This window comes from Oncorhynchus kisutch, linkage group LG17 (assembly GCF_002021735.2).
Source record: "Oncorhynchus kisutch isolate 150728-3 linkage group LG17, Okis_V2, whole genome shotgun sequence".
Lineage (NCBI taxonomy): Eukaryota > Metazoa > Chordata > Actinopteri > Salmoniformes > Salmonidae > Oncorhynchus > Oncorhynchus kisutch.
In genome coordinates, this window is record NC_034190.2 from 21,216,089 (window position 1) to 21,242,137 (window position 26,049).

Here is a 26,049-nt window from a genome sequence, read left to right on the forward strand (position 1 = left end):
CGAGACCACATATTGAGTGTCTCGGTCTTGTCTTGTACTCACTCTTGACTCTGTCTCAGACAGTTAGGTATCAAAATGTCTTCCCGAGACCAGCAGAGTAAAAAAATGAATAATTATCAGCTCCCATTCAGTCAGGGCATAAAACCACTTAGCCAGGTCAAATATATACATACACTACTTTCTTGAAACATTGATACAGTATCTTAACAGCCTTTATACCTGTTATAGACATGTTGCGCAACGATGAACCTATAGATCTTCAGTATGTAACAGGTTAGTACAGTGGTGAACCTATAAATCTTCAGTATGTAACAGGTTAGTACAGTGGTGAACCTATAGATCTTCAGTATGTAACAGGTTAGTACAGTGGTGAACCTATAAATCTTCAGTATGTAACAGGTTAGTACAGTGGTGAACCTATAGATCTTCAGTGTGTGACAGGTTAGTGCAGTGGTGAGCCTATAGATCTTCAGTGTGTGACAAGTTAGTGCAGTGGTGAGCCTATAGATCTTCAGTGTGTGACAGGTTAGTGCAGTGGTGAACCTATAGGTCTTCAGTATGTGACAGGTTAGTACAGTGGTGAACCTATAGATCTTCAGTGTGTGACAGGTTAGTACAGTGGTGAACCTATAGGTCTTCAGTATGTGACAGGTTCGTGATTCTGAAAGGACCGTAATACCAGCGCACTAATGTAGGAGAGTACACTTTTTGTAAAACACAAAGGGCCAGTGGTCTAGTTGAGTGTATACGCAGGTATAAGCCATATACCCACTTTTGTTTTTGTGGGCATTGCTTCTACTTAAGTTTTAAGGCTCGAGGGGGTGTGGTATATGGCCAATCTACCACAGCTAAGGGCTGTTCTTATGCACGACGCAATGCAGAGTGCCTGGATACAAAGCTAAGCCGTGGTATATTGGCCATATACTAAAAACCCCTGAGATGCCTTATTGCTATTATAAACTGGTTACCAACATAATTAGAGCAGTAAAAATGAATGTTTTGTCATACCCATGGAATACGGTCTGATATACCACGGCTGTCAGCCAATCAACATTCAGGACTCGAACCACCCAGTTTATAATCACTTCTTAATCCCTACTGATGCATATCAAAGTAGTTTAGTGGAGGTATACGACTTATCAATTATGTAGCACAATAGAGAAATCATGCACAAAGTAACCTACGCAATCACAAAGCACGTGAAATACAGTCACATGCGTTCCACACACATAGCCTAGTTTCAGTGGAGTATTATCTGCAGGCAGCAAGAGTGTGCAGCTCTCAACTAGTTTTGACATCCGTAGCCGGCAGGGTAGGAGACATTTTAACTTATGATATCTACCAGTAAATGATAACTAAGGCAACAATGGGTACGCAAACCAGGTATTGAAAAAGTGAAGTCTTTATTGTTGGTTAGAAGGCTATTTGTCATCATGTGCTGCATCCGGGGTGTAGACATGGATGGGCCTGGGTGGACAGAGGCCCACCCACTGTGGAGCCAGGCCCTGATAGATAATCAGATTGATGTGGTTTAAGCATTGTTGTGGCCTTAGACCGTCACAATTTGGTATTTCTTCTTTTAAAAAAGTGTGATTTTGAGAGTGAACATCTGAAAAATGTATAGGAAAATATAGTACTTTCACACAGGATGCCTTTCCTTCGCTGGGTGGGCCATTTGGGAACTTTTGGGCAAAATTAGAGTATACCCACTTCTCCAGACACCACTGCATGGAAAGACAGCAGTCCCACACAGCATGATGTTAAAGGATAAGCAGTCCATAAACTCAGACATAATAAGCCAGTTGGTCCCAATCATAAGAACACAAAAACACAACCATAAGGCATTTCCCAATCAAAATGTACAACTATTACTTCCATTGCAAAAAACATTTCATGTTTAGCTAACAAAGTAACCGGTGACCTAAAGTTTAAAGTGAAAATGACAGTGTTTTAACAATGGGATGCACGATATATCGGTGAACATATCGGAATCGGACGATATTAGCAAAAAATGGCAACATCGGTATCACCCGATATCTAGTTTAATGGTGATGTTAAAAACCAGTGTCAAAGCTACCCTGCATACTTATATAACGTAGTCATGACGTAATGACACCACGTAAAATGTTGCGCTACACGTGCAACACAGCATTCCTAACCTAGCCCACAATGTCTGCTGTGTGGATCGAGCAGTCAACAAGTCGAGCAGTCATTTGAAAGAGTAAGAACATTTCAGCGAGACAACTCAAAGGCGAAATACATTAAAGCCAAGACGATGGAATTCATTGCCCTTGACAATTTGCCGACTGGTTGAGCACCTGTACATACTACCAAGTGCGTTATTTTTCAGATGTTGCCCTACCGGAGTTACACAGTAATAGCATCACTGCTATTAGCTTCATGACATACATACTATGGAACACCGTTTGGGTCTTTGCGTGTCAAAAAAGATACAATAGCACTGTCAAAGCTGTACAAAAAAGTACACCGGCTATGAACGATGTGTTTACAATACCGCGTTGGTAATAAAGCATAACGTTAATTTGTTTGACCTTCTGGGGTAGCTAGCTTTAGCTATAAGAACTGTCTTATAAATTAGGGTTATTTGAGATGATGACACCTAGCTCTATAGTTAGTTAGCTAATTATAGCTACTGAAATATATTTTTTTGCATCCATGAGCTAGCTAGCTTTTTTTATAACCAGCACTGTTGGTGCGCGAGACAACTTTACCAGCATCATAGCATACGTATCGATTAATCATTGTGACATATGAAATACGAGTGATAGTGTAATCAATGTGTAATAACTACGTAAAACATTATGAATGCGTTAAATTATTATGTGACGTGCAGTCACATTCAGGTCCTGATTGGTAAACAAGCTTATTTGACACATCAAATACTGTTATTTGACTTGTATCTTTTTTGACACGCAAAGACCCAAACGTGTTCCATAGAAATCCTGGTTGAGAATGAAATGACTGAACAAATGAACAACGAAACAGCACAGCAAGTAAGTTAAATAAATAGTTTTTGATGATGTTTTACTGGTAATGGGGACATACGTAAATGTCAACAGAATAACTTTTTGGTCAGTGTTGTGTGTGTGTGAGTCTGTAACCTTTATTTAACTAGGCAAGTCAGTTAAGAACAAATATTTTTTTACAATGACGGCCCGGACGACGCTGGGCCAATTGTGCGCCGCCCTATGGGATTCCCAATCACGGCCAGATGTGATACAGCCTGGAATCGAACCAGGGACTGTAGTGACGCCTCTTGCTGCGTCCATGTGTGTGTGTGTTAACTATTTAACTGTACTAGAATGCTTAAAAAGCGGCTAAAATGTTAAATATTAGTTATCGGTATCAGGTTTTTTGGCAAGAAAGATATTAGATATCGGTATGGCAAAAAATATCATACCGGTGCATCACTAGTTTTAACTACAAACAGACAATCATAATATCAGTAAAAAAATATACAATTCCCACTTGATGCTACAACACCAACTTTATAAGAGGTTTTAAAAATAGGTTCAATTTGACTCAACGTTCCATGATGCAGTTCAATGCATGATTAATGTAATTCACCAAAACATTTCTTGGTTGTTCAAAAAATATTGCTATCAGGTTGTAAATCACAGCTGGCCTGGTACATTGTTTGCTGCCTCCATTCGGGATGCACCGTTTCAGTTTCAATGACTCAATATTCTGGACAAAAACTGACAAATGTAACTAAGACTGAGAATGTCAATGGAATCTAACTAGTCAGTCATAACGTGGCTGTAGGCTAGCGTATCAAGCTAAAAATATGGAGCCTAACGTTAGCTAGCTGCTAGGAGGATGTCATGGAGTGGGTGAGTGACAGACTTTTCCCCCTCATATCGTTTTTCCTGTGACTATACACAGCTAGAGATGATTTGACAAAATTACTATCATGGTCTTGACTTAAGTCTCGGAACCCCTTGTCTCCCTCCTGGTCTCGGTCTTGGCTCCCAAGTGGCGCAGCGGTCTAAGGCACTGCATCTCAGTGCAAGAGGCGTGACTACAGTCCCTGGTATGAATCCAGGCTGTATCACATCCGGCCATGATTGGGAGTCCCATAGTACGGCACACAATTGGCCCAGCGTCGTCCGGGGTGGGCCGTCATTGTAAATAAGATTTGTTTCTTAACGGTCTTGCCTAGTTAAATAAACGTATCGGTCTTGATTGAGAAGGACTCGATTTGCTACGGTCTAAATCTTGAAACAGTCACGCTTTAGGTGGTCTCGAACACAACACTGGCATTAATTAATTATTCATAACTCTATTCCCTCACTAAGTATTTTTACAGAGTGTGTTCATGTACTTGGAAATGTTCTTTCCACTTCTGGTGTAGTGGACAGAGACAAACTGACAGACTCAAGGCGTGAAATTTTTATACTCTTGTATAAAATACAACATTTTAGAAATGCATCCTTCCTTCCTTCTTCCCTACGTTTCTTCATCAAAGTTGTCTGACCTGACTTGACCGGATAGGTGAAGGTTTTGTGGTGGAAATATCACTCAGACCCTATCCAACTCACTACGTTTTCCAGGTACCTGCATCCACACAGGGCTGCAACGAAGCAGTCTCAATCTCAACTTGTCTTCTAAGGTACTGGTGATTTAATTAATAAATACAAAATTGTAAAGACCTGCAAGCCATATACACAGTATCTAATTATCTTACCCTGTTGGTCCATCTCTTTCCATCTCCTTTCCCAGCTAGCACATAACATTCTGAGAACAATATGTTTCTTAGAGCTTGGTGAGAGTGTGGTTGTCCTATGGTTATTTTGCATTCAACCTTCAAACAAAGTTCTTGGAATGGTGCAGGATACCCAGCTAGCACATAAGGTTCTGAGAACCATATGTTTCTTAGGTGGAATTTCAGTGCTTAAGTGTAAAGTTTTCTGCAGGTTTCCTCATGGTTCTATTGAAAGTAATGCTCTAAGAACATTAAGAAAACTTTCCATAAAAAACACAAAACATTAATAGCTTTCAAAGATCATTCTAAGAATGTTATTTAAAAACGTATACATTCAGCATCAACAAAAGTATTTTAAACCTCATGGCTAGAGAACATAAGATCATAGGTTTGAATCTCACTGACGCCATACCACAATAAAAAATACATGTGTTTGCATGATTGAAACATGTTCTCAGAACGTTATTTAATTACCTTCAAATAATTAATCATTTCCGTTCGCAAAACATTAATAAAACCTCCCAAGAAAACCTTCAGGGAACCACAGTAAAATGTTCTCAGAACCTCCCTGCAACTTAAAAACCTTCAGGGAAGCACAGTAAAACATCCTCAGAACCTCCCTGCAACTTAAAAACCTTCAAGGAACCACAGTAAAACGTTCTCAGAACCTCCCTGCAACTTAAAAATGTTCTCAGAACAGGCAAAATGTTCACTTCTGTTCTCAGAATGTTTAAAAGATATTCAGTTTTACCAGTCAGGAAACGTATAGCTTTGTTCCGAGAACCAATGGAAAACAAAAAACGTACATTCCCACAACTTCCAAGGAACCAAATGTGCTAGCTGGGTTAATCTGTATTTTTCCTCTCTCCCTCTATCATTTTCTCTCTCTCCCCATCTCTCTCCCTCTCTGCTGTCTTTAGTGTGGGGACTGGTTAATAATAGTTCTCTGGGTTTGACGAGACGTGGCGCTCCGTTGGCACAGTGTAAACCCAGACATACTTTCAGCATTACCAGTTTCCACACACACACAGACACACACACACACACACACATACATACGACTGGCACAGGGAGTGTGCTGTTCTGTACAGGCATGTTTGATGGCTGGGCATGTGTTCAGTTGCTTTCTTGCAGTAAAACATGCACACATAACACACACTTTCTCTCACACATACACTCTCTCTCACAATAGGCGTGGACGAAGGGTTGTGGTGAATCGGTGAAAAGTTGTCCCATGAAGTCCATATAAGGCAAAAACCAACCAGACAACGCTTGCCTTATATGGGTACAGTTTCATCTCATGTTTCATAGTCAGTCTTTTAAAGGTTTAGTACAGTATCGTCTGATCATCCGCGAAGACTGCAGTCTGAAGTCACAGGAGGTATCTGCTGTTTTTGTGTTCAGTGTGTTCTCCCTCTCTCTCTGGTCTTCTGATGATGTGTTTGGCACATATATTGCTGAATGTGAACGATGTGTGTGTGCATGTTGGTGTGTTTGCACGTCCTCCACACACACACTCAGCTTCCAGTCAATGTGTTCCTCAGCCATCTTTAGTTATCCCAGGTTATTCCCCATCTGTTAACAGAACATCAGGAATGACAGTGAGTGGAATACGATCTTATTCACTCTCTCATACGCCCCCTTTCCCTCCCTCATACTCCTCTCTCCCTCATCCTCCATTTTCTCCTGTCTTCCCTACCTCTCCTCTCCACTCATCCCCTCCTCCCCTCTCCCTCATCCTCCATTTTCTCCTGTCATCCCTACCTCTCCTCTCCACTCATCCCTACCTCTCCTCTCCACTCATCACCCCCCCCCCCCCCCCCCACCCCCCCCCCCCCCCCCCACCCCCCCTTGGTATACACCCACCCCCCCTACAGCTTTCAGTGTGAAAGATCTCTTTAGGTACTAATGTGCTTCATTGTTCACATGGTTTTAATGGTAACTTCATTAAGAGCCAAACTAATGTCCCTATGACATCATATCCACAAAATTAAAACTCACTGAGTTTGTGCACTATGTACAAATATCCTAAACATTTTTTGTTGCAAATCCTTATCAAAGTATCGGGAAACAAAATAAATAAAATGTTGTGTCACATCTTTAAATAGCAGCATCAAATATATATTTCACATTAAGGGCTATAATTCATAACATGTAAATGTCTCTTCTATTTAGTCAAGGGTCTGCTAAATGTAATATATTATTATTGTTAATATATTATTTGACCTGGACATAACCTCTATACTTCCCCTATCCTCCTCCTCTCTTTCCACTCTCCTGTAGCCCTCCTCCTCCCTGCAAACCTCCTGTTTGCTACGGTAGAGTACCTCAAAGCGGCTGTAGACCTTCTTGTCCTTCCTCATGCTCTCGATCCTCTTCAGGAGGCTATCTCTCTCCTGAGGGTTGGCCTGGGGCCTCTGGAAGCGATTCTTTTTAAGCGTTGGCTCCCTCTCCAGCCCTCCTTTCTCCCCTGCTACGTCTACGTCCTTATCCCCTCCAGCCTCCTCTCCTCCTCCTCGCTCCAGACGGTTCTTCTGGCTGTTGGCAGAGATCTGTTCCAGGATGACCTTGGTGTCGTCTCTCAGGTTGCTACTGAACAGAACTGAGCCACTGGAGCTCTGGTACCGAGACAGACCTGTCGTTTTGGACGCAGCTTTGTGATTGGCTGCGGAGGTGGCATAGTCTGTGGCTTTAGCGTCTGCGGTGGAGCTCAGGTTTTTAGCGGCGATCACAGGCTCCTCTGAGCTTTCCGGCACAGTTCTCATGGTCTTTTCGTCTCCGTTGGATGGCGATGTCGCACCACCGGAGCTCTTCTTGTCCTTGGGTCCCAGGAAACCTTTGAATGAATGAATGTTTTAATTAATAATTGAACTTAATTAATTAAAACCTTTATTGCTCCGAAGGGAATTTGCTGTATACATCATGAGCACAGCAATTACATTTTTAAAATTAAAACCCAGTAAACATGGCCGTAACAATCCGTGTCAGACACACAGACAGTACAACATACCTTTGAGTCTTTGGGTCTGCTTCTTGAGGAAGTCTAGGGGCTTAGTGTCGGCCTTTCCCTCCCCTCCCAGGGTGTTGAGGGAGGTGTTGGAGCCCAGGTTCTTGTGGAGCCCCTCCTTAGACTCGGTCTGTGACATACTGGACGAGCTTTTGGATCGAGACTTCTTCAGCTCGCTTTTCTCCGCGTCTGTGGCGTCCGTTGTTAGCATTTCCTCATCACAGGAGACGTGGCGTGGGTTGGAGCTCTTGAACGGCTTCAGAGTGTCCCTCTTGAAGATCTTCGGAGAAGGGAATGGCTTTAGAATCTTACCGGGCTCTTTCCTCTGTGACTCCGAGCTGCTGTCTTTTCTCTGTGCTGTGGTAGAAGCGGCAGGCTCTGAGATTTTGAAACTTGAGGTTTGAGGTTTACATTTTAGCTCTGGTGTGGCTGCGACTTGTGGTTTCTTTGGGGCAGGCTCTGGAGCAGTCACGAAAAATGAGGGGACTTTGGGGACCGAGGTGATGGCGGTCGTGCTGGAAGAAGGAGTGTCTGGAAGGTCTGGTTTCTTCTGAGGAGGTTCTTTTATCACAGCCTCTTTAGATGCGTTCCTCTTAGCAGCCAGCTCCATGAAGTACTGCAGTCTATTGGAAGGGTTGTTCATGTTAAATGACTGGGGTTTGGGGGGATCTGCAGATGCTGGGGTGTCTTTTGTGGTGTCCACCTCGGCCAGGGGGTTCTTAGACACCTCTCTGCTGGCTGAGGTTACTTTGGGGGGCTCTTTCTTTGGCTCAGCCTCCTCTTTCAACCAAGCCTCTTTCTTTTCTTTCTCTTTCTCCTTCTCTTCTTTCTCCTTCTCTCTCTCATTCTCCTCTGCCTTCTTCCTCCACTCAAAGGGTTCCCGGGTCAAGGAGCGTCGCTTCTCCAGGATCTGTTGGACGATGGAGGTGGTGCGGAGCGAGTCGGAATTCTCATCCTCCTCGTTGGCCACCTGCATCAAATCAAATTCAACTTTATTTGTATGGCACATTTCAAAGCAAGGTTGCAATTCAATGTTAAAAAAACCTCAGATGATATGAAAGGTAATAAAGACCTTCATGCCCAGGCCTCCCATGTGGGTCTCCGTCTTGGAGGAGGAAAAGATGAGGGAGGAGCGCAGCCGGGAACTCCTCTGGAGCATCGGGTTGACCCGCATCCGGACCGTCTCGTGTTTGGAGATCGAGACCTCCCCCGGAGCCTCCCTCGATGACGGCATCTCCACGTCTGCCCCCACCTCCCTCCCCCCCACCGCCCGCTCTTTCTCTCTCTCTCTCTCCCACTCTGTTGTCCATCGGTCAGCCCTGTCCTTCCCCATGCTCTCAGGCATGAAGGGCTTGCTGTAGTGCAGCGGTCGGATATCCGGTCTAGGCTTGGAGGGGACATTCGGAGGCTCTCTTGCCTCATGGGCGTACGATTTCCCATCAGACTCAGGGTCTTGGAAAGCATCAGGGCCCAGAGGTTGGAGCAGCCCCTCCTCTCCTGTGTCCCCGTAGGCGCTGAGGTAGGAGTTGATCCTCCAGCTGCGGAGGCCCTGTCTGACGTTGGGGTCCTGGTCATGGTCTGCCTCCGCTGGGACGGGGAACACCTGCTTCTCTGGGGGGTGCGGATGGGTGGGGGACGACAGGCAGGCATAGGGCTGGCCCACCGTCGGCCTCTTGTGGCCACTGCCACCTCCGTACCTAGACAAAAGAGAAGGTGTTACATTAGTATAGACACATTTTGAGGGTCGTGGTTGATACTTACACATTAACCTTATTGAAACATTGTGTGCATATCACTAAAAGTTTAATTTAAGAACTCTAGTGGGAGCAGTCAACAATGAACAGACATTACTGCTTATTCTCCAGTCCAGTGGACTGTCTCTACCACGTACCTTCCCCCTGCTGGTGGATGTCCTGGGTCATGTTTCAGGTCCTCAGAGGAGAAGTAGTCTCTGCCGTAGCCCTCTGGACCAGGAGGTTCCTCATAGGGGTAGCCTGAGTCAGAGTACTGGTCCAGTGCTGGTCTGTTCCTCAGCCTGTCGTAGTGTCCATGGCCTGAGCCAGGTCCTTCTAGCCCCGACCCAGGTCCCTCACCACCCTGGTAGTAGTGGCTGGACTGGCTCTGCTCCCTGGAATACAAACATAAATCATAAATCATCATCAGCAGCAGAATCATCATCCTCATCATCAGAATAACGATCATAAAAACCCAACATGCTTTACGTATCACAGATCATTTTTTTAAATATTATAACTAGGGCCAAGAGTTTTGCCTGACCTGATCACAATATTAAGTCAAGCTGACAAAGACAACATAAACTAACTAACTAACAAATGAACTAACTAACTAGTACCTGTGGTAGTGCTGCTCTGTCTCATCCAGGTTGTTCATAACTCTGTGCTTCATGTACTGTCTGGACGAGGAGTAGCTCTCCTGGGTTCCCTCTGTGTAGCTGTGCCTCTTATAGTCACTGGTGCTTATCTCCATCTGCCTGGGAACACAGGAAACACAAACAAAACCCTTTAAAATGGTAACAGAGGACACATAACAAATGTAATACAATAAGTTAATTGTTTATGGGTGAAGTTCCCCAGGAATCGGTTGAATACTTATGATTGACTTTGGTACTCTATTCCAAGTATACACTCTTAGAAAAGGGTTATTTGGCTGTCCCCATAGGAGAACCCTTTGAAAAACCCCTTTGGGTTCCATGTAGAACCATTTCCACAGTGATTGCTACATGGAACCAAAAAGGGTTCTACCTGTAACCAAAAAAGGTTCTACCTGGAACCGAAAAGGGTTCTCCTACAGCCAAAGAACCCCTTTGAAACCCTTTTTTCTAAGAGTGTAGTGAATTATAGGGTTCTACATAAAATCTAGTTTTACATAAATATACGTGCACCATCCCACCTGGAGACCATGGAGCGGCTCTGCTGCATCCTGAACTGCTGTGACACTGCAAACTTCCCAAGATTAAGTCCTCCTGGGTCTATGGTATGTCGGAACATGTCATCTCTTCGGAACGCAGAGCGCTCGGAATCTCCTCCTCCGAAAGGATAGGTCGGAAGTTCGGGGGTGTGTCGTTGGAAACCCAGAGGGTTTCGCAGGGACTGGGTCCGCTTCAAGCCAAACTGGTTACCATAGTAACTGCTGCTGCTGCTGTCAGAGGAGAAAGGCACTAGGGCGTGGTCAACAGTGAGGGGCTGTGATTGAGCGAACAGGATGCGGAACTCCTCGTCAAAGGTGGTGACCAGTTCTCCCAGGAAGAGATGAGCGATGCAGCGATGCAGCTTCTCATAGGACCACATGAAACTACAGGAAACAGGATATGACACGTTAACTTCTGCGACTAAAGAAGTATCTGATATCTGTTCTATCTGGTGTGTTTCGATGCTCAACTATAGTTGAGTGTTGAAATCTGTTATATTTCTATGTTCACCTGTAGTTTCCACTGAGCACGGCCCTGCAGTCAGCCAATAGAAAGCGGTTTTTCACCTGTCCTTTAAATGACTTCCCTGTCCGACAGAAATAGGTCACTCCCGCCACCGTCCGCACACGCATCATCTGCAACACACACACGCACAAAATAGTTATTCAGAGTCACAAGGGGTTAATGAATGATGTTATTCTTTAGTGAGTTCTAAGGGTGAATCAAACCAGTTTGTCCGCTCTGTTGAGATTTATGTAACCAAGCTCAGGTGTAGTCAGTTAGACATCATGTAAATATGTAGGTAAATAAATGACCTTACTGCTATGAGACAGTGGCCTGCTGCCAGTCAACACAGAAACACTGGAATACTATCTGTTAGACTGTCGGCTCAAACCATGTGTTTTTCAAACTATTAATAACTACTGTTATTTTTTTAGCCCTGTGCTGTTTGTGCTAGTGCTGGGATGGATCAAACCCATGCACACCCAGTAGGCTTTCAGGAACAGCATTAACTTGAGTTATGGGGAAAACTGAGTTAAGGCGTGGAGAGTCACCCCGCTTAAAATAGTTCAATCTAGGCCAAAAACATAGAGACTCACGTGGACAAGGTCCAAGTTGACTTTACAGTTGATAACCATGGAGACGAAGTGATGGGCATTCTGTTCGTCCAATAGAATGTATACGGGGACTTGACGCGCCGCGGCATCCAGCAAGTCAGAAAACAGATCCACGTCTGTAAACATGTCCATCACCACAGCGATGACCTAGCAACGCCCAATGAGAGAGGGGGAAATATCACATTAACCAATTAGAAACTAGAAAATATCACATCAGGTTTAGGATTATTTCATTTAGTTGGACATGAAACACACACACACACAGAAAGAGGGGGAGGACAGTAACAGAGACATGGCCAGTCTGATTAACAGGTTTGTCAACCCTGTTGACATTTAGACACACACACACACACACAGAAAAGTAATTGTATTCTTTTGGTTGAGCTGAGTGCAAGTCATTCATGTTCAGAGACAGGGTGTGGTGGATAAGCAGGGCAAAGCAGAGCGGGGGCAGACTGACTGGCAGAGTTTAAGACAACAGCGTCCATAACTGACAAATAATCATGAACATAACTCTATCTGCAACACTGGATCCCTGTCTGAGGGATAGTGACTGAGTAAAAAATAACATAATAGATATTCAACAGGATGGGAATGCTATCGTGTTAACGGTGTGTTGCTGGGTGGACTGGGGTGAGAAGGCCTGGGTCTGGGAATCTGTAACTGTCAGTTGAACTCCACCCCTCACTGCTGGAACATACACTACCAGTCAACATTTTTAGAACACCTACTCATTCAAGGGTTTTTCTTTATTTGTACTATTTTCTACATTGTAGAATAGTGAAGACATAACACATATGGAATCATGTAGTAACCAAAAAAGTATTAAACAAATCAAAATAAATGTGATATTTGATATTCTTCAAAGAGCCACCCTTTGCCTTGACAGCTTTGCACACTCTCAACCATGGCATTCTCTCAACCAGCTTCATGAGGTAGCCACCTGGAATGCATTTCAATTAATAGGTATAACTTCTTAAAAGTTGATTTGTGGAATTTATTTCCTTATTGCGTTTGAGCCAATCAGTTGTGTTGTAACATATAGTAGAGTTGGTATACAGAAGATAGCCCTATTTGGTAAAAAAAGTCCATATTATGGCAAGAACAACTCAAATAAGCAAAGAGAAACGACAGTCCATCATTACTTTAAGACATGAAGATCAGTCAATACGGAACATTTCAAGAGGTTTGAAAGTTTCTTCAAGTGCAGTCGCAAAAACCATCAAGTGCTATGATGAAACTGTCCCTCCTGAGGAATGGAAGACCCAGAGTCACCTTTGCTGCAGAGGATACGTTCATTAGAGTTACCAGCCTCAGAAATGGCATCCCAAATAAATGCTTCATAAAGTTCAATTAACAGACACATCTCAACATCAACTGTTCAGAGGAGACTGTGTGAATCAGGCATTCATGGTCGAATTGCTGCAAAAAAAACACTACTAAAGGACACCAATAAGAAGAAGAGACTTGCTTGGGCCAAGAAACACGAGCAATGGACATTAGACCGGTGAAAATTTGGCCTTTGGTCTGGAGTCCAAATCTGCGATTTTTGGTTCCAACAGCCGTGTTTTTGTGAGACGCAGTATGGGTAAACTCTGCATGTGTAATTCCCACCGTAAAGCATGGAGGAGGGGGTGTTATGGTGTGGGGGTGCTTTGCTGATGACACTGTCTATGATTTATTTAGAATTCAGGGCACACTTAACCAGCATGGCTACCACAGCATTCTGCAGCGATACGCCATCCCATCTGGTTTGGGCTTAGTGGGACTATCATTTGTTTTTCAACAGGACAATGACCCACACACCTCCAGCCTGTGTAAGTACTATTTTACCAAGGAGAGTGATGGATTGCTGCATCAGATGACCTGGCCTCCACAATCCCCTGACCTCAACCAAATTGAGATGGTTTGGCATGAGTCGGACCGCAGAGTGAAGGAAAAGCAGCCAACAAGTGCTCAGCATATGTGGGAACTCCTTCAAGACTGTTGGAAAAGCATTCCTGGTTGAGAAAATGCCAAGATTGTGCAAAGCTGTCATCAAGGCAAAGGGTGGCTAATTGAAGAATATCAAATATATTTTGATTTGTTTAATACTTGGTTACTTCATGATTGCATATGTGTTATTTCATAGTTTTGATGTCTTCACTATTATTCTACAATGTAGAAAATAGTAAAAAATAAAGAAAAACCCTTGAATGAGTAGGTGTGTCCAAACTTTTGACTGGTACTGTATGTAAAATGTGTGTAAAATGTTTATGTAACAAAAAACCTTTGTCCTCCAAAGAAGATGCGAGATGGTGGAGGTGTAAGTCGCTCTGGATAAGAGCTTCTATTAAAATGTGGGTGTGTGGGTGAGTGGATGGGTTGTTTTGTAGCCTATAGTGTGGTGATTAGCTGTCTGATGAGTGTGCATGTGTTTTGTAAACTTCCACACACACCTAGAGCTATAGGTAACCATAGTAACCAGTTACGTTATAGCCCTGCCCACTGGATCAAAGGCTGGCTGTAGTTTACTCAGCAGCAGCACTGTGACTCACCTGCAGCCTGCTAGTCAAGACTGCTAGCCTACGGCTAATGAGTAGGTGTTCTAAAACTTTTGACCGGTAGTGTATGTGGGCAAGACAAAGGAGCTAAAGGAAACAGAGGGCTGAGTACGCCCACATTAACATCAACGGGGCTGTAGTGGAGCAAGTCGAGAGCTTCAAGTTCCTTGGTGTCTACATCACTAAGGACCTATCATCATGGTCCAAACACCCTAACACAGTCGTGAAGAGGGCACGACAATGCCTCTTCCCCCTCATGAGGCTGAAAAGATTTGGCATGGGCCCTCAAATCCTCATTGAGAGCAGCTTGACTAGCTGCATCACCACTTGGTATTGCAACTGCTCGGCATCCGACAGAGGGGAGTGTGTATGGCCCAGTATAACACCGTGGCCAAACTCCCTGCCATCCAGGACCTCTATACCAGACTCCAGCAACCCAAGTCTTGGACTCTCCTCTCTGCTACCACACTGCAAGCAGTACCAAATCTGGGAACAAAAGGCTCCTGAACAGCTTCTACCCCCAAGCCATAAGACTGATGAACAGTTAATCAAATGGCCACCTGGACTATTTACATTGACCCCTTTATTATTTATTTGTCTTATCTGAATTGTTCTGCACTTACTCTCTTTCACTCACACTCTAACACTCACACACACATGCTCACACACACACACATATTGATGGCATACACACTCTCACAGACACATTTTCACACTTCACATATGCTCCTGCTACTCTGTTAATTATCAATCCTGATAAGTCACTTTTACCCCTACCCACATGTACATAATGTGTTACCTCAACTACCTCGTACCCCTGCACATTGACTTGGTACTGGTACACCTTGTATATAGCATAGTTTTTGTTTTTATTGTGTTAGTATTTATTTTTTTATTCAGCAAATATTTTTCGTATTTTTTAACTCTGAATTGTTTGGAATAGGCTCGCCTGTCACGCCCTGACCTTAGTATTCTTTGTTTTTCTTATTATTTTGGTTAGGTCAGGGTGTGACATGGGTGATATATGTGTTTTTGTCTATTACAGGGTGTTTGTACTGTCTAGTTTTTTTTTGTAGATTTATGGGGTTGTTTCCATCTAGGTGTTTATGTAGGTCTATGGTTGTCTAGATTGGTTCTCAATTAGAGGCAGGTGTTTATCGTTGTCTCTGATTGGGAACCATATTTAGACAGCCATATTCTTTGGGTATTTTGTGGGTGAGTGTTTCCTGTGTCAGTGTTTGTGCAACACGGGACTGTTTCGTTTCCATTTCACTTTGTTATTTTGTATTTGTGTCATGTTCAGTCTTTTCTATTAAAACATGGACACTTACCACGCTGCGTATTGGTCCGATCCTTGATACACCTCTTCAGACGAAGAGGAGGAAATCCGTGACATCGCCTTTCACAGCAATGTCAACACCTTTTGTGTTCGGCGCATGTGACCAATACAATGTCATTTGACATACGGTACACTTCCCCTTTACACCACTTAGACCTGAACAGGTGTGTGTGTGTGTGTGTGCCTCTGTAAGTGCTGTGTGTGAGTCTGTGTGAATGTACATCCCTTCTCCTTCCGCCCCTCCACTTACGTGCTGTGCATTCTTGATGAGTCGTCTGGCCTGCTCCTTGATGCTTGGCATGTCGGGCTCGCTGGGGTTGACCAGGGTTGTGACCTCGGTGGGGCCGATAAAGCTGTGCGCCTGGAGGGGCCAGCCCAGGTCCAACCCCGGGGCTGCTGTGTCAGAGTGCATCGGCCAGTAGGTGTCAGACGAGCCATCGGCGTCTGCCTGGGGGAAACCGAGCAGGCTGTTAACTATATTTACACTATGACAACAGGAAAATATGAATATACACTACGGTCAAAAGCTTTAGAACACCTACTCATCCAAGGGTTTTTCTTTATTTTACTATTTTCTACATTGTAGAATAATAGTGAAGACATCAAAACTATGAAATAACACATATGGAACTCTGCAATTTCTGAGGCTGGTAACTCTAATGAACTTATCCTCTGCAGCAGAGGTAACTCTCATGAACTTATCCTCTGCTGCAGAGGTAACTCTAATGAACTTATCCTCTGCAGCAGAGGTAACTCTAATGAACTTATCCTCTGCAGCAGAGGTAACTCGCATGAACTTATCCTCTGCAGCAGAGGTAACTCTAATGAACTTGTCCTCTGCAGCAGAGGTAACTCTAATGAACTTATCCTCTGCAGCAGAGGTAACTCGCATGAACTTATCCTCTGCAGCAGAGGTAACTCTAATGAACATATCCTCTGCAGCAGAAGTAACTCTAATGAACTTGTCCTCTGCAGCAGAGGTAACTAATGAACGTATCCTCTGCAGCGGAGGTAACTCTAATGAACTTATCCTCTGCAGCGGAGGCAACTCTGGGTCTTCCATTCCTGTGGCGGTCCTCGCGAGAGCCAGTTTCATCATAGTGCTTGATGGTTTTTGCAACTGCACTTGAAGAAACTTTTAAACCTCTTGAAATGTTCCGTATTGACTGACCTTCATGTCTTAAAGTAATGATGGACTGTCATTTTCTCTTTGCTTATTTGAGGTGTTCTTGCCATAATATGGACTTGGTCTTTTACCAAATAGGGCTGGCTTCTGTATACCCCCCTACCTTGTCACAACACAACTGATTGGCTTAAACGCATTAAGATGGAAATAAATTCCACAAATTGACTTTAAAGAAGGCACATCTTTTTTTCCTTTAAAAAAACAACAACTATTTTTAACTAGGCAAGTCAGTTAAGAATAAATTCTTATTTACAATGATGGCCTACCCTGGCCAAACTCTCCCCTAACCTGTGCGTCACCCTATGGGACTCCCGATCACAGCCGGTTGTGATACAGCCCGGGATCAAACTAGGGTCTGTAGTGACGCCTCTAGCACTGAGATGCAGAGCCTTAGACCGCTGCGCCATTCGGGAGCCCAAATGAATTGAAATGCATTCGAGGTGACTACCTCATAGGGTTGCACATTCTGGGGAATATTCAGAGGTGGAAACGTTCCGTGGGAATTAACGGGAATATATGGGAATTAAAGGAAATATATGCAAATGATTATTAATATAATTTAAATGTGGCGCCGAAGAGGATGGCTGCCGTTTTACATACCCGTAATCAATTGTGCTATTTTGTTAGTTTTTTTTGCAATGTTTGTAACTTATTTTTAACTTATTTTGTGCATAATGTTGCTGCTACTGTCTCATATGACCGAAAATAACTTCTGGTCATCAGAACAGTGATTGCTCACCACTAACTAGAAGAAGCTTTTTCTTTAACGAGTCAGACGAGAAAGAGAGACTGCTCTCCCGGGAACAGGCCCAGATCCACATCATTTGTGTGAAGAAAAGACAAGAGGAAAAGAGGATGCAGATCAGGCTGCCTTTTGAGAATCAGGCGAGCGAGTAAACTCCCATTTCCATCTATTCTACTTGCTAACATGCAATCATTGTAAAATAAAAATGGATGGCCTACGATTACCCTACCAACGGGACATTAAGAAATTTAATATCATATGTTTCACTTAGTCGTGACTGAACGACGACACAGACACATAGAGCTAGAGGGATTTCCAATGCACCAGCAGAACAGAGAAGCTACGTCTGGTAAGATGAGTGGTGGGGATGTGTGTCTTTTTGTCAATAACAGCTGGTGCGCAATGTAGAATATTAAAGAAGTCTCAAGGTATTGCTCGCCTGAGGTAGAGTACCTTATGATAAGCTGTAGACCACACTATCTACCAAGAGAGTTCTCATCTCATCACATTATTCGTAGCTGTCTATTTACCACCACAGACCAATGCTGGCACCAAGACCTCACTCAACCAACTGTATAAGGCCATAAGCAAACATGAAAATTCTCGCCCAGAAGCGGCACTCCTAGTGGCTGGGGACTATAATGCAGTCAAACTTATATCAGTTTTACCAAATGTTTACCAGCATGTCACATGTGCAACCAAAGGGGAAAAAAACTCTAGACCGCCTTTACTCCACAGACAGAGATGCATACAAAGCTCTCCCCCGCTCTCCATTTGGCAAATCCGACCCATAATTCTATCCTCCCGATTCCTGCTTACAAGCAAAAACTAAAGCAGGAAGAACCAGTGACTGGCTCAATATGGAAGTGGTCAGATGGTGCAGATGCTACACTACAGGACTGTTTTGCTGGCACAGACTGGAATTCTTCCAATGGCATTGAGTAGTATACCACCTCAGTAATCGGCTTCATCAATGAGTGCATCGACGACGTCGTCACAACAGTGACCGTACGTACATATCAAATCAATTAATTTGTCATGTGTTCTGAATACAACAGGTGTAGACCTTACAGTGAAATGCCTTATGGCTTAGGGATAAAAGCTGTTGAGAAGCCTTTTGGTCCTAGACTTGGCTCTCCGAGTCTAGGACCAAAAGGCTCCTTAACAGCTTCTACCCCCAAGCCATAATACTGCTGAACAATTAATCAAATGGCCACCCAGACTATTTACATTGACCCCCCATTTGTTTTTGACACTGCTGCTACTCGCTGTTTATTATCTATGCATAGTCACTTCACCCCTACCAACATGTACAAATTACCTCTAACCTGTACCCCCTCACACTGAGTCGTTACCGGTGCCCCCTGTATATAGCCTCGTTATTGTTATGTTATTGTGTTACTTTTTATATTTTTTACTTTAGTTTATTTGGTAAATATTTTCTTAAATCTTAAGCATTTCACGTTAAGGTCTACACTTGTTGTATTCGGCGCACGTGACAAATAATGTTTCATTTTTTAAATGTTTTTATTGGATATATTTACCATATCATATGGAGACAGAAACATAAACTTTTACCTTATCATAAGTAGACATAATTGCAAATGATTAAATCCTTCCAATAGAAAAAAACAAAAACAATTTAGTTTAAATAAATGGGACTCTTCACATGGGATGATTTCACTTGAACAACAAAAGGGAATATTGAATGATCCCCAATGATCCATCGCATCTCCAAAAAACCTTTTCAACTATCATCTATAAAATGATAGTCTAGAAACTAAAGCTTTGGTTGTCTTCCTCTCAGGCTTCCATGTCTTGTCCCTGGACCTCCTCAATGTCCACCTCTTGAACATCAGACTCTGAGGCCTCATCTTCACTGTCATTTTCCAACCTTGTTGAGGATGGCTCGTTGTCAGGCTCAAAAAGCCTCAAATTTGCCCGGATGGCCACCATTTCCCCTCCAGGAGACTGTCAAACATGATGACAACACCACCCCAACAGGTGTTTCTGGGCAGCTTCAATGTGGTACTCTTAGGTAGATTGCTGCTATAACTTGATGACCCTTCACATACCAAACCATTTCCTTGGCTCTCTTGTAGAATGTATCCATTGTTTTCAGTGCCTTTATTGTCATTGAGGAGCAAACTCAATGCATGAGCAGCACAGCCAGGACTCCTCCACTTTAGACTAAGCAGACGTCATGTTCGCAGCATTGTCTGTCACCAGTGCAAATACCTTCTGTGGTCCAAGGTCATTGAGGACTGCCTTCAGCTCATCTGCAATGTAGAGACCGGTGTGTCTGTTGTCACTTGTGTCTGTGCTCTTGTAGAATACTGTTTGAGGGGTGGAGATGATGTAGTTAATTATTCCTTGCCCACGAACATTCAACCCCCCAGAGATGATTGCAATACAGTCTGCTTTCTCTATGATTTGCTTGACCTTCACTTGAATTCTGTTGAACTCTGCATCCAGCAAATGAGTAGGTAAGGCATGTCTGGTTGGAGGGGTGTATGCTGGGCGAAGAACATTCAGAAATCTCTTCTAATACACTTTGCCTGTGAGCATCAGAGGTGAACCAGTTGCATACACAGCTCGAGCAAGACATTCATCAGCATTTCTCTGACTACGTTCCTCCATTGAGTCAAAAAACTTCTGATTCCAGGAGGACCATGAGCTGTTGCTATCGATAAGGTGTCTGATTAATAATTTTCACCTCGATTAGAAGTAGAGGGACTTTTGTCAAGAGGTTGCTTGTTGTGAGCGCTGAGGGAACTTTATGCACTTGGCCAGATGATTCTGCATCTTTGTTGCAGTCTTCACATATGATTTGGCACAGTATTTGCAAATACACAGCTTTTCCTTCTACATTAGCTGCAGTGAAATGTCTCCACACATCAGATAGTGTAAACCTGTAAAGATTAGATTTTTTTTTTGTAAAAAAACAACAAATACAATTCCATGTACAGATAAATAGTTTAGCAGTTAGATTAAACAACTCCTTTGTGAGATAAATGTTTTAAAATTAAACATGCATGGAAACAGGTGAACTAACACTCCTCAGTTAGCAGGCTCAAGCAAGCTAAAACCCACATGGTAGCAAAAACTAACAAGTTAGAAATTATTTAAACACACTTTGCTGTAGGCTACTATTTACTAGTTAACAAAAAATAATGTATGTCATATAAAATATATTCACCCCAACCTATTGTAATCAAAACTTACCAGAACTCATGTAGTCCTTGGCTCAGACAGTGTAGTAATGTGGGCTCAATAGCATCTCATTAGTGTGCAAGATCTTGAGTCAGCTGTACATGTGATGGAAGGATGCACTGTGCATGCAGAGGGTTGAAATTCCATTGAATTGGGGATAGTTTAACCAAAATATGCCACAAGACCTACAATTGTCTTATGTGTGTCCCACAAAAGGAAACACTGTGCACCTGGCAACCTTGGTTAGCGTGCACTGCGCCCGGCCCGCCACACCGAGTCGCTGGTGTGTGATGAGACAAGGATATCCCTACTGGCCAAACCCTCCCTAATCCGGACGATGCTAGGCCAATTGTGCGGCGCACCACGGACCTCCCGGTCGCGGCCGGTTACGACAGAGCCTGGGCGCAAACCCAGAGTCTCTGGTGGCACAGCTGGCGCTGCAGTACAGCGCCCTTAACCACTGAGGCCATTGGCTATATTTTTTGATGAATTTAAGCAAAATTCCCCAAATTCCAGGGCTCAACTTCCAATGGAAAATTTCCGGATTAATTCCAGAAATTTACAGTAAAGTTTCCGACCCTTTGGTTGAGAGAATGCCAAGAGTGTGCATAGCTGTCACCTAGGCAAACAGTGGCTATTTGAAGAATCTCAAATATAAAATTTATTTTGATTTGTTAAACACTTTTTTTGGTTACCAGATGATTCCATATGTGTTATTTCATAGTTTTGATGTCTTCACTATTATGTAGAAAATAGTCCAAATAAAGAAAAACGCTTGAATGAGTAAGTGTTCTAAAACTTTTGACTGGTAGTTTTGACAATAGTATACAATAGTCTCCACCTCTATTTTAGTGATATCAATTAATTAATCACTCAATCAAATCATTTGCAGACTCCTGTCACCTGAAAACACTCATTTTTACTACTTCATGTAGCTCAGACTGTCATAAATCATTATCATTATTAACGCTACCTCATGATAGGGCAGCTCCGGTACGTTCGAGGTCGGGGCCTGGTTGGGTGTCTGGATCGTGGTCTTGATGTGTTCGATTTCCGGTTGACAGAGAAAGTTGACCACATCTGCTTTCTGAATAAATTCATAGTAGCCCTGGAGAGAGAGTACACACACTGAGTTCACACACAAACACACACACACACACACACACACACACACACATACATACATACATACACACACACACACATGGGCATGCATGCCACACACACACATATACACACACACATTCCTCCTGTACCTGTAGGTCTGTCTCCACCAGAGCATCAATGGCGAGACGGTATTCTTCTCTGTAGTGGGGGGGCAGGAAGTTAGGGTCCAGGGGGTTGTCCCCGATGTCCGAACTCTGGGACCGGTGGGCCATGATGGGGTCGGGGTTAGGGGGAAGGGATCAAACCTTTCGGAGAAAAATGTATACATTATTTTTTTGCAGATAGATTGTAGCTTCCATAATTTTTTACTTGATTTAGTAAGGTTCCTCTTATAGTGATAGAGTACCCTAAACAAAGATGTGTATTCATGTGACAGAGAAAACACCCTTCCTAAAACAATATGTTGCCTTGTGTATACCAACATAACACCAAAGATAGTACAGTATGAAGATATGCAAAAACTGCTTCTCCAATAGAAATCCCTGATCACACTTGTAGGCGATGTCCTGGTGACATTGGCTAGTATGTGCAGAAACACATCATTAGGTCGAACGGTCATGTTGTGCTGAACTGCGCATGTGCAGGCTGGCACTCCGTTGTTTTGGAGAAAAAAAATGTACATGCCAGTTTGTCACTTTCACGATGTTGTTGTAATGACTGGTTCAGCTACTTAAGACATTGGCTCCAATCTACTGCCATTAGATTTCGACAAAATTAACAACTACGGACACATTTTTCACTTCTCCCATTGACCTGCAAACTCCGGTCTGGTCTGTCGAATCTGCTTCGCAACGAGTTCCCTGAAGTGTCAATGGTTGCGCCTCTGGGGAAAACTCTATGATAACACTCTCTATCAAAAAGCAGCACACAAAACCCATGCTGTACACAGAGAGGGGCAGGTAGAGAGAAATATATTATAAAGAGAGCAATGGGTCGTAGGATAGAGATAGGGTGAGAGAGACACAAGGGCAAGATAGAGAGAGAGGGCGAAAGCATTCCCTCCCACATATGCCCCTCTAGGCACAACTACAACAACATAACCAACAAAAATGTGTCACAACTCCTGCAGCTCTGTCGCACACTGGGTATGTACTTGAGGTCGACCGATTAATCAGAATGGCCGATTAATTAGGGCCGATTTCAAGTTTTCATAACAGTCGGAAATCGGTATTTTTGGGCGCCATTTTTGCCAAATTCTTTTTATTTTTTATTATACCTTTATTTAACTAGGCAAGTCAGTTAAGAACACATTCTTATTTTCAATGACGGCCTAGGAACGGTGGGTTAACTGCTTCGTTCAGGGGCAGAACGACAGATTTTCACCATGTCAGCTCGTGGGAACCAATCTTGCAACCTTACAGTTAACTAGTCCAACGCAATAACGACATGCCTCTCTCTCGTTGCACCCCACAAGGAGACTGCCTGTTACGCGAATGCAGTAAGCCAAGGTTGCTAGCTAGCATTAAACTTATCTTATAAAAAACAATAAATCATAATCACTAGTTAACTACACATGGTTGATGATATTACTAGATATTATCAAGCGTGTCCTAATCTGACTGAGCATACAAGCATACATGTATCTAAGTATCTGACTGAGCGGTGGTAGGCAGAAGCAGGCACGTAAACATTCATTCAAACAGCACTTTTGTGCATTTTGCCAGCAGCTCTTCGTTGTGCGTTAAGCATTGCGCTGTTTATGACTTCAAGCCTATCAACTCCCGAGATGAGGCTGGTGTAACCAAAGTGAAATGGCTGGCTAGTTAGCGCGCGCTAATAGGGTTTCAAACCTCACTCACTCTGAGCCTTCTAGTAGTTGTTCCCCTTGCTCTGCATGGGTAACACTGCTTCGATGGTGGCTGTTGTCGTTGTGTTGCTGGTTTGAGCCCAGGGAGGAGCGAGGAGAGGGATGGAAGCCATACTGTTACACTGGCAATACTATTACACTGGCAATACTAAAGTGCCTATAAGAAGATCTAATAGTCAAAGGTTAATAAAATACAAATGGTATAGAGGGAAATAGTCCTATAATAACTACAACCTAAAACTTCTTACCTGGGAATATTGAAGACTCATGTTAAAAGGAACCACCAGCTTTCATATGTTCTCATGTTCTGAGCAAGGAACTGAAACGTTAGCTTTCTTACATAGCACATATTGCACTTTTACTTTCTTCTCCAACACTTTGTTTTTGCATTATTTAAACCAAATTGAACATGTTTCATTATTTACTTGAGGCTAAATAGATTTTATTGATGTATCATATTAAGTTAAAATAAGTGTTCATTCACTATTGTTGTACTTGTCATTATTACAAATAAAATTTAAAAAATTGTCCGATTAATCGGTATCGGCTTTTTTGGTCCTCCAATAATCGGTTGACCTCTAGTATGTACATAGTCACTGTTAGGCTTTGAGGGGACTCCTATGGTAGGTCATCTCTTGGCAGTAGTACTGTAGACTACTTTATCACTGACCTCAACCCAGAGTCTCTCAGAGCATTCACAGTCAACCCACTGACACCCCTATCAGATCACAGCAAAATGACAGTCTACTTGAACAGAGCAATACTCAATCATGAGGCATAAAAGCCAAAGGAACTGAATAATATTAAAAAATGTTATAGATGGAAGGAATGTAGTGTGGAAACCTACCCAAAAACTATGAGGAAACAGAACACAGAAGAAAATTAACAACAATGACAAATGGTTTGATGAAGAATGCAAAAACCTAAGAAAGAAATTGAGAAACATATCCAACCAAAAACATAGAGACCCAGAAAACCTTAGTCTACACCTTCACTATGGTGAATCACAAAAACAATACAGAAATACACTACGGAAAAAGAAGGAACAGCACGTCAGAAATCAGCTCAATGTAAATGAAGAATCCATAGCCTCTCACCACTTCTGGGAAAATTGGAAAACACAAAACAACACAAAGAATTATCTAACCAAAATGGAGATGTATGAGTAAACCGCTTCTCCAATCGTTTTGGTCCTATAACAGAGAATAAAGAGAAAAAACATATACATGATCAAATACAAATCTTAGAATCAAATATTAAAGACTACCAGAACCCACTGGATTCTCCAATTACATTGGATGAACTACAGGACAAAATACAAACCCTCCAACCCAAAAAGACCATTGGTGTTGATTGATGGTATCCTCAATGAAATTATAAAATATACAGACAACAAACTCCAATTAGCTATACTTAACATCATCCTTAGCTCTGGCATCTAACCCCAATATTTGGAAGCAAGAACTGATCACCCCAATCTACAAAAGTGGAGACAAATTTGACCCCAATAACTACGCATCAACAGCAACCTCGGGGAAATCCTCTTCATTATCATCAACAGTAGACTCGTACATTTCCTCAGTGAAAACAATGTACTGAGCAAATGTTAAATTGTCTTTTTACCAAATTACCATACGACAGACCAAGTACACCCCCTGCACACCCTAATTGACAAACAAACTAACTAACCAAAACAAAGGCAAAGTCTTTTCATGCTTTGTTGATTTCAAAAAAGCCTTTGACTCAATTTGACATGAGGGCCTGTTATACAAATTGATGGAAAGTGGTGTTGGGGGAAAAACATAAATCATTATAAAATCCATGTACACAAACAACAAGTGTGTGGTTCAAATTGGCAAAAAACACACATTTCTTTCCAAAGGGCCGTGGGGTGAGACAGGGATGCAGATTTAGCCCCCACCCTTTTCAACATATAGTTGAATTCGGAAAAATACATACACTTAGGTTGGAGTCATTAAAACTAGTTATTCAACCACTGCACAAAATTCTTGTTAACAAACTATAGTTTTAGCAAGTTGGACATCTACTTTGTGCATGACACAAGTAATTTTTCCAACAATTGTTTATAGACAGATTATTTCACTTATAATTCAGTGTATCACAATTCCAGTGGGTCAAAAGTTTACATACGCTAAGTTGACTGTGCCTTTAAACAGCATGGAAAATTCCAGAAAATTATGTCATGGCTTTAGAAGATTCTGATAGGCTAATTGACATCATATGAGTCAATTGGAGGTGTACCTGTGGA

General features: G+C 42.7%; 1 protein-coding gene across 2 annotated transcripts in view; it reads right to left on the reverse strand.

Annotated features, from left to right (window-relative positions):
* Positions 1 to 3,489: 3,489 nt before the first annotated feature.
* LOC109907312 (protein FAM83H) overlaps positions 3,490 to 26,049 on the reverse strand; it is a 37,533-nt gene continuing 14,973 nt past the window's right edge. The window contains exons 1-13 of one of the 2 annotated variants that reach the window (XM_031793209.1): positions 23,773 to 23,812; positions 22,063 to 22,218; positions 21,780 to 21,914; positions 15,913 to 16,110; positions 11,763 to 11,927; positions 11,173 to 11,297; positions 10,644 to 11,045; positions 10,087 to 10,224; positions 9,625 to 9,861; positions 8,806 to 9,430; positions 7,737 to 8,703; positions 7,054 to 7,562; positions 3,490 to 6,301 (exon numbers count right to left, since the gene is read on the reverse strand). In XM_031793209.1, the coding sequence (XP_031649069.1) occupies positions 6,281 to 6,301; positions 7,054 to 7,562; positions 7,737 to 8,703; positions 8,806 to 9,430; positions 9,625 to 9,861; positions 10,087 to 10,224; positions 10,644 to 11,045; positions 11,173 to 11,297; positions 11,763 to 11,927; positions 15,913 to 16,110; positions 21,780 to 21,914; positions 22,063 to 22,185 (3,645 nt within the window). In that variant the 5' untranslated portion in view covers positions 22,186 to 22,218; positions 23,773 to 23,812 and the 3' untranslated portion in view covers positions 3,490 to 6,280. Of the gene's footprint in view, positions 6,302 to 7,053; positions 7,563 to 7,736; positions 8,704 to 8,805; positions 9,431 to 9,624; positions 9,862 to 10,086; positions 10,225 to 10,643; positions 11,046 to 11,172; positions 11,298 to 11,762; positions 11,928 to 15,912; positions 16,111 to 21,779; positions 21,915 to 22,062; positions 22,219 to 23,772; positions 23,813 to 26,049 lie in introns of those variants that run through there. The other variant, XM_020505202.2, reaches the window with a different exon arrangement.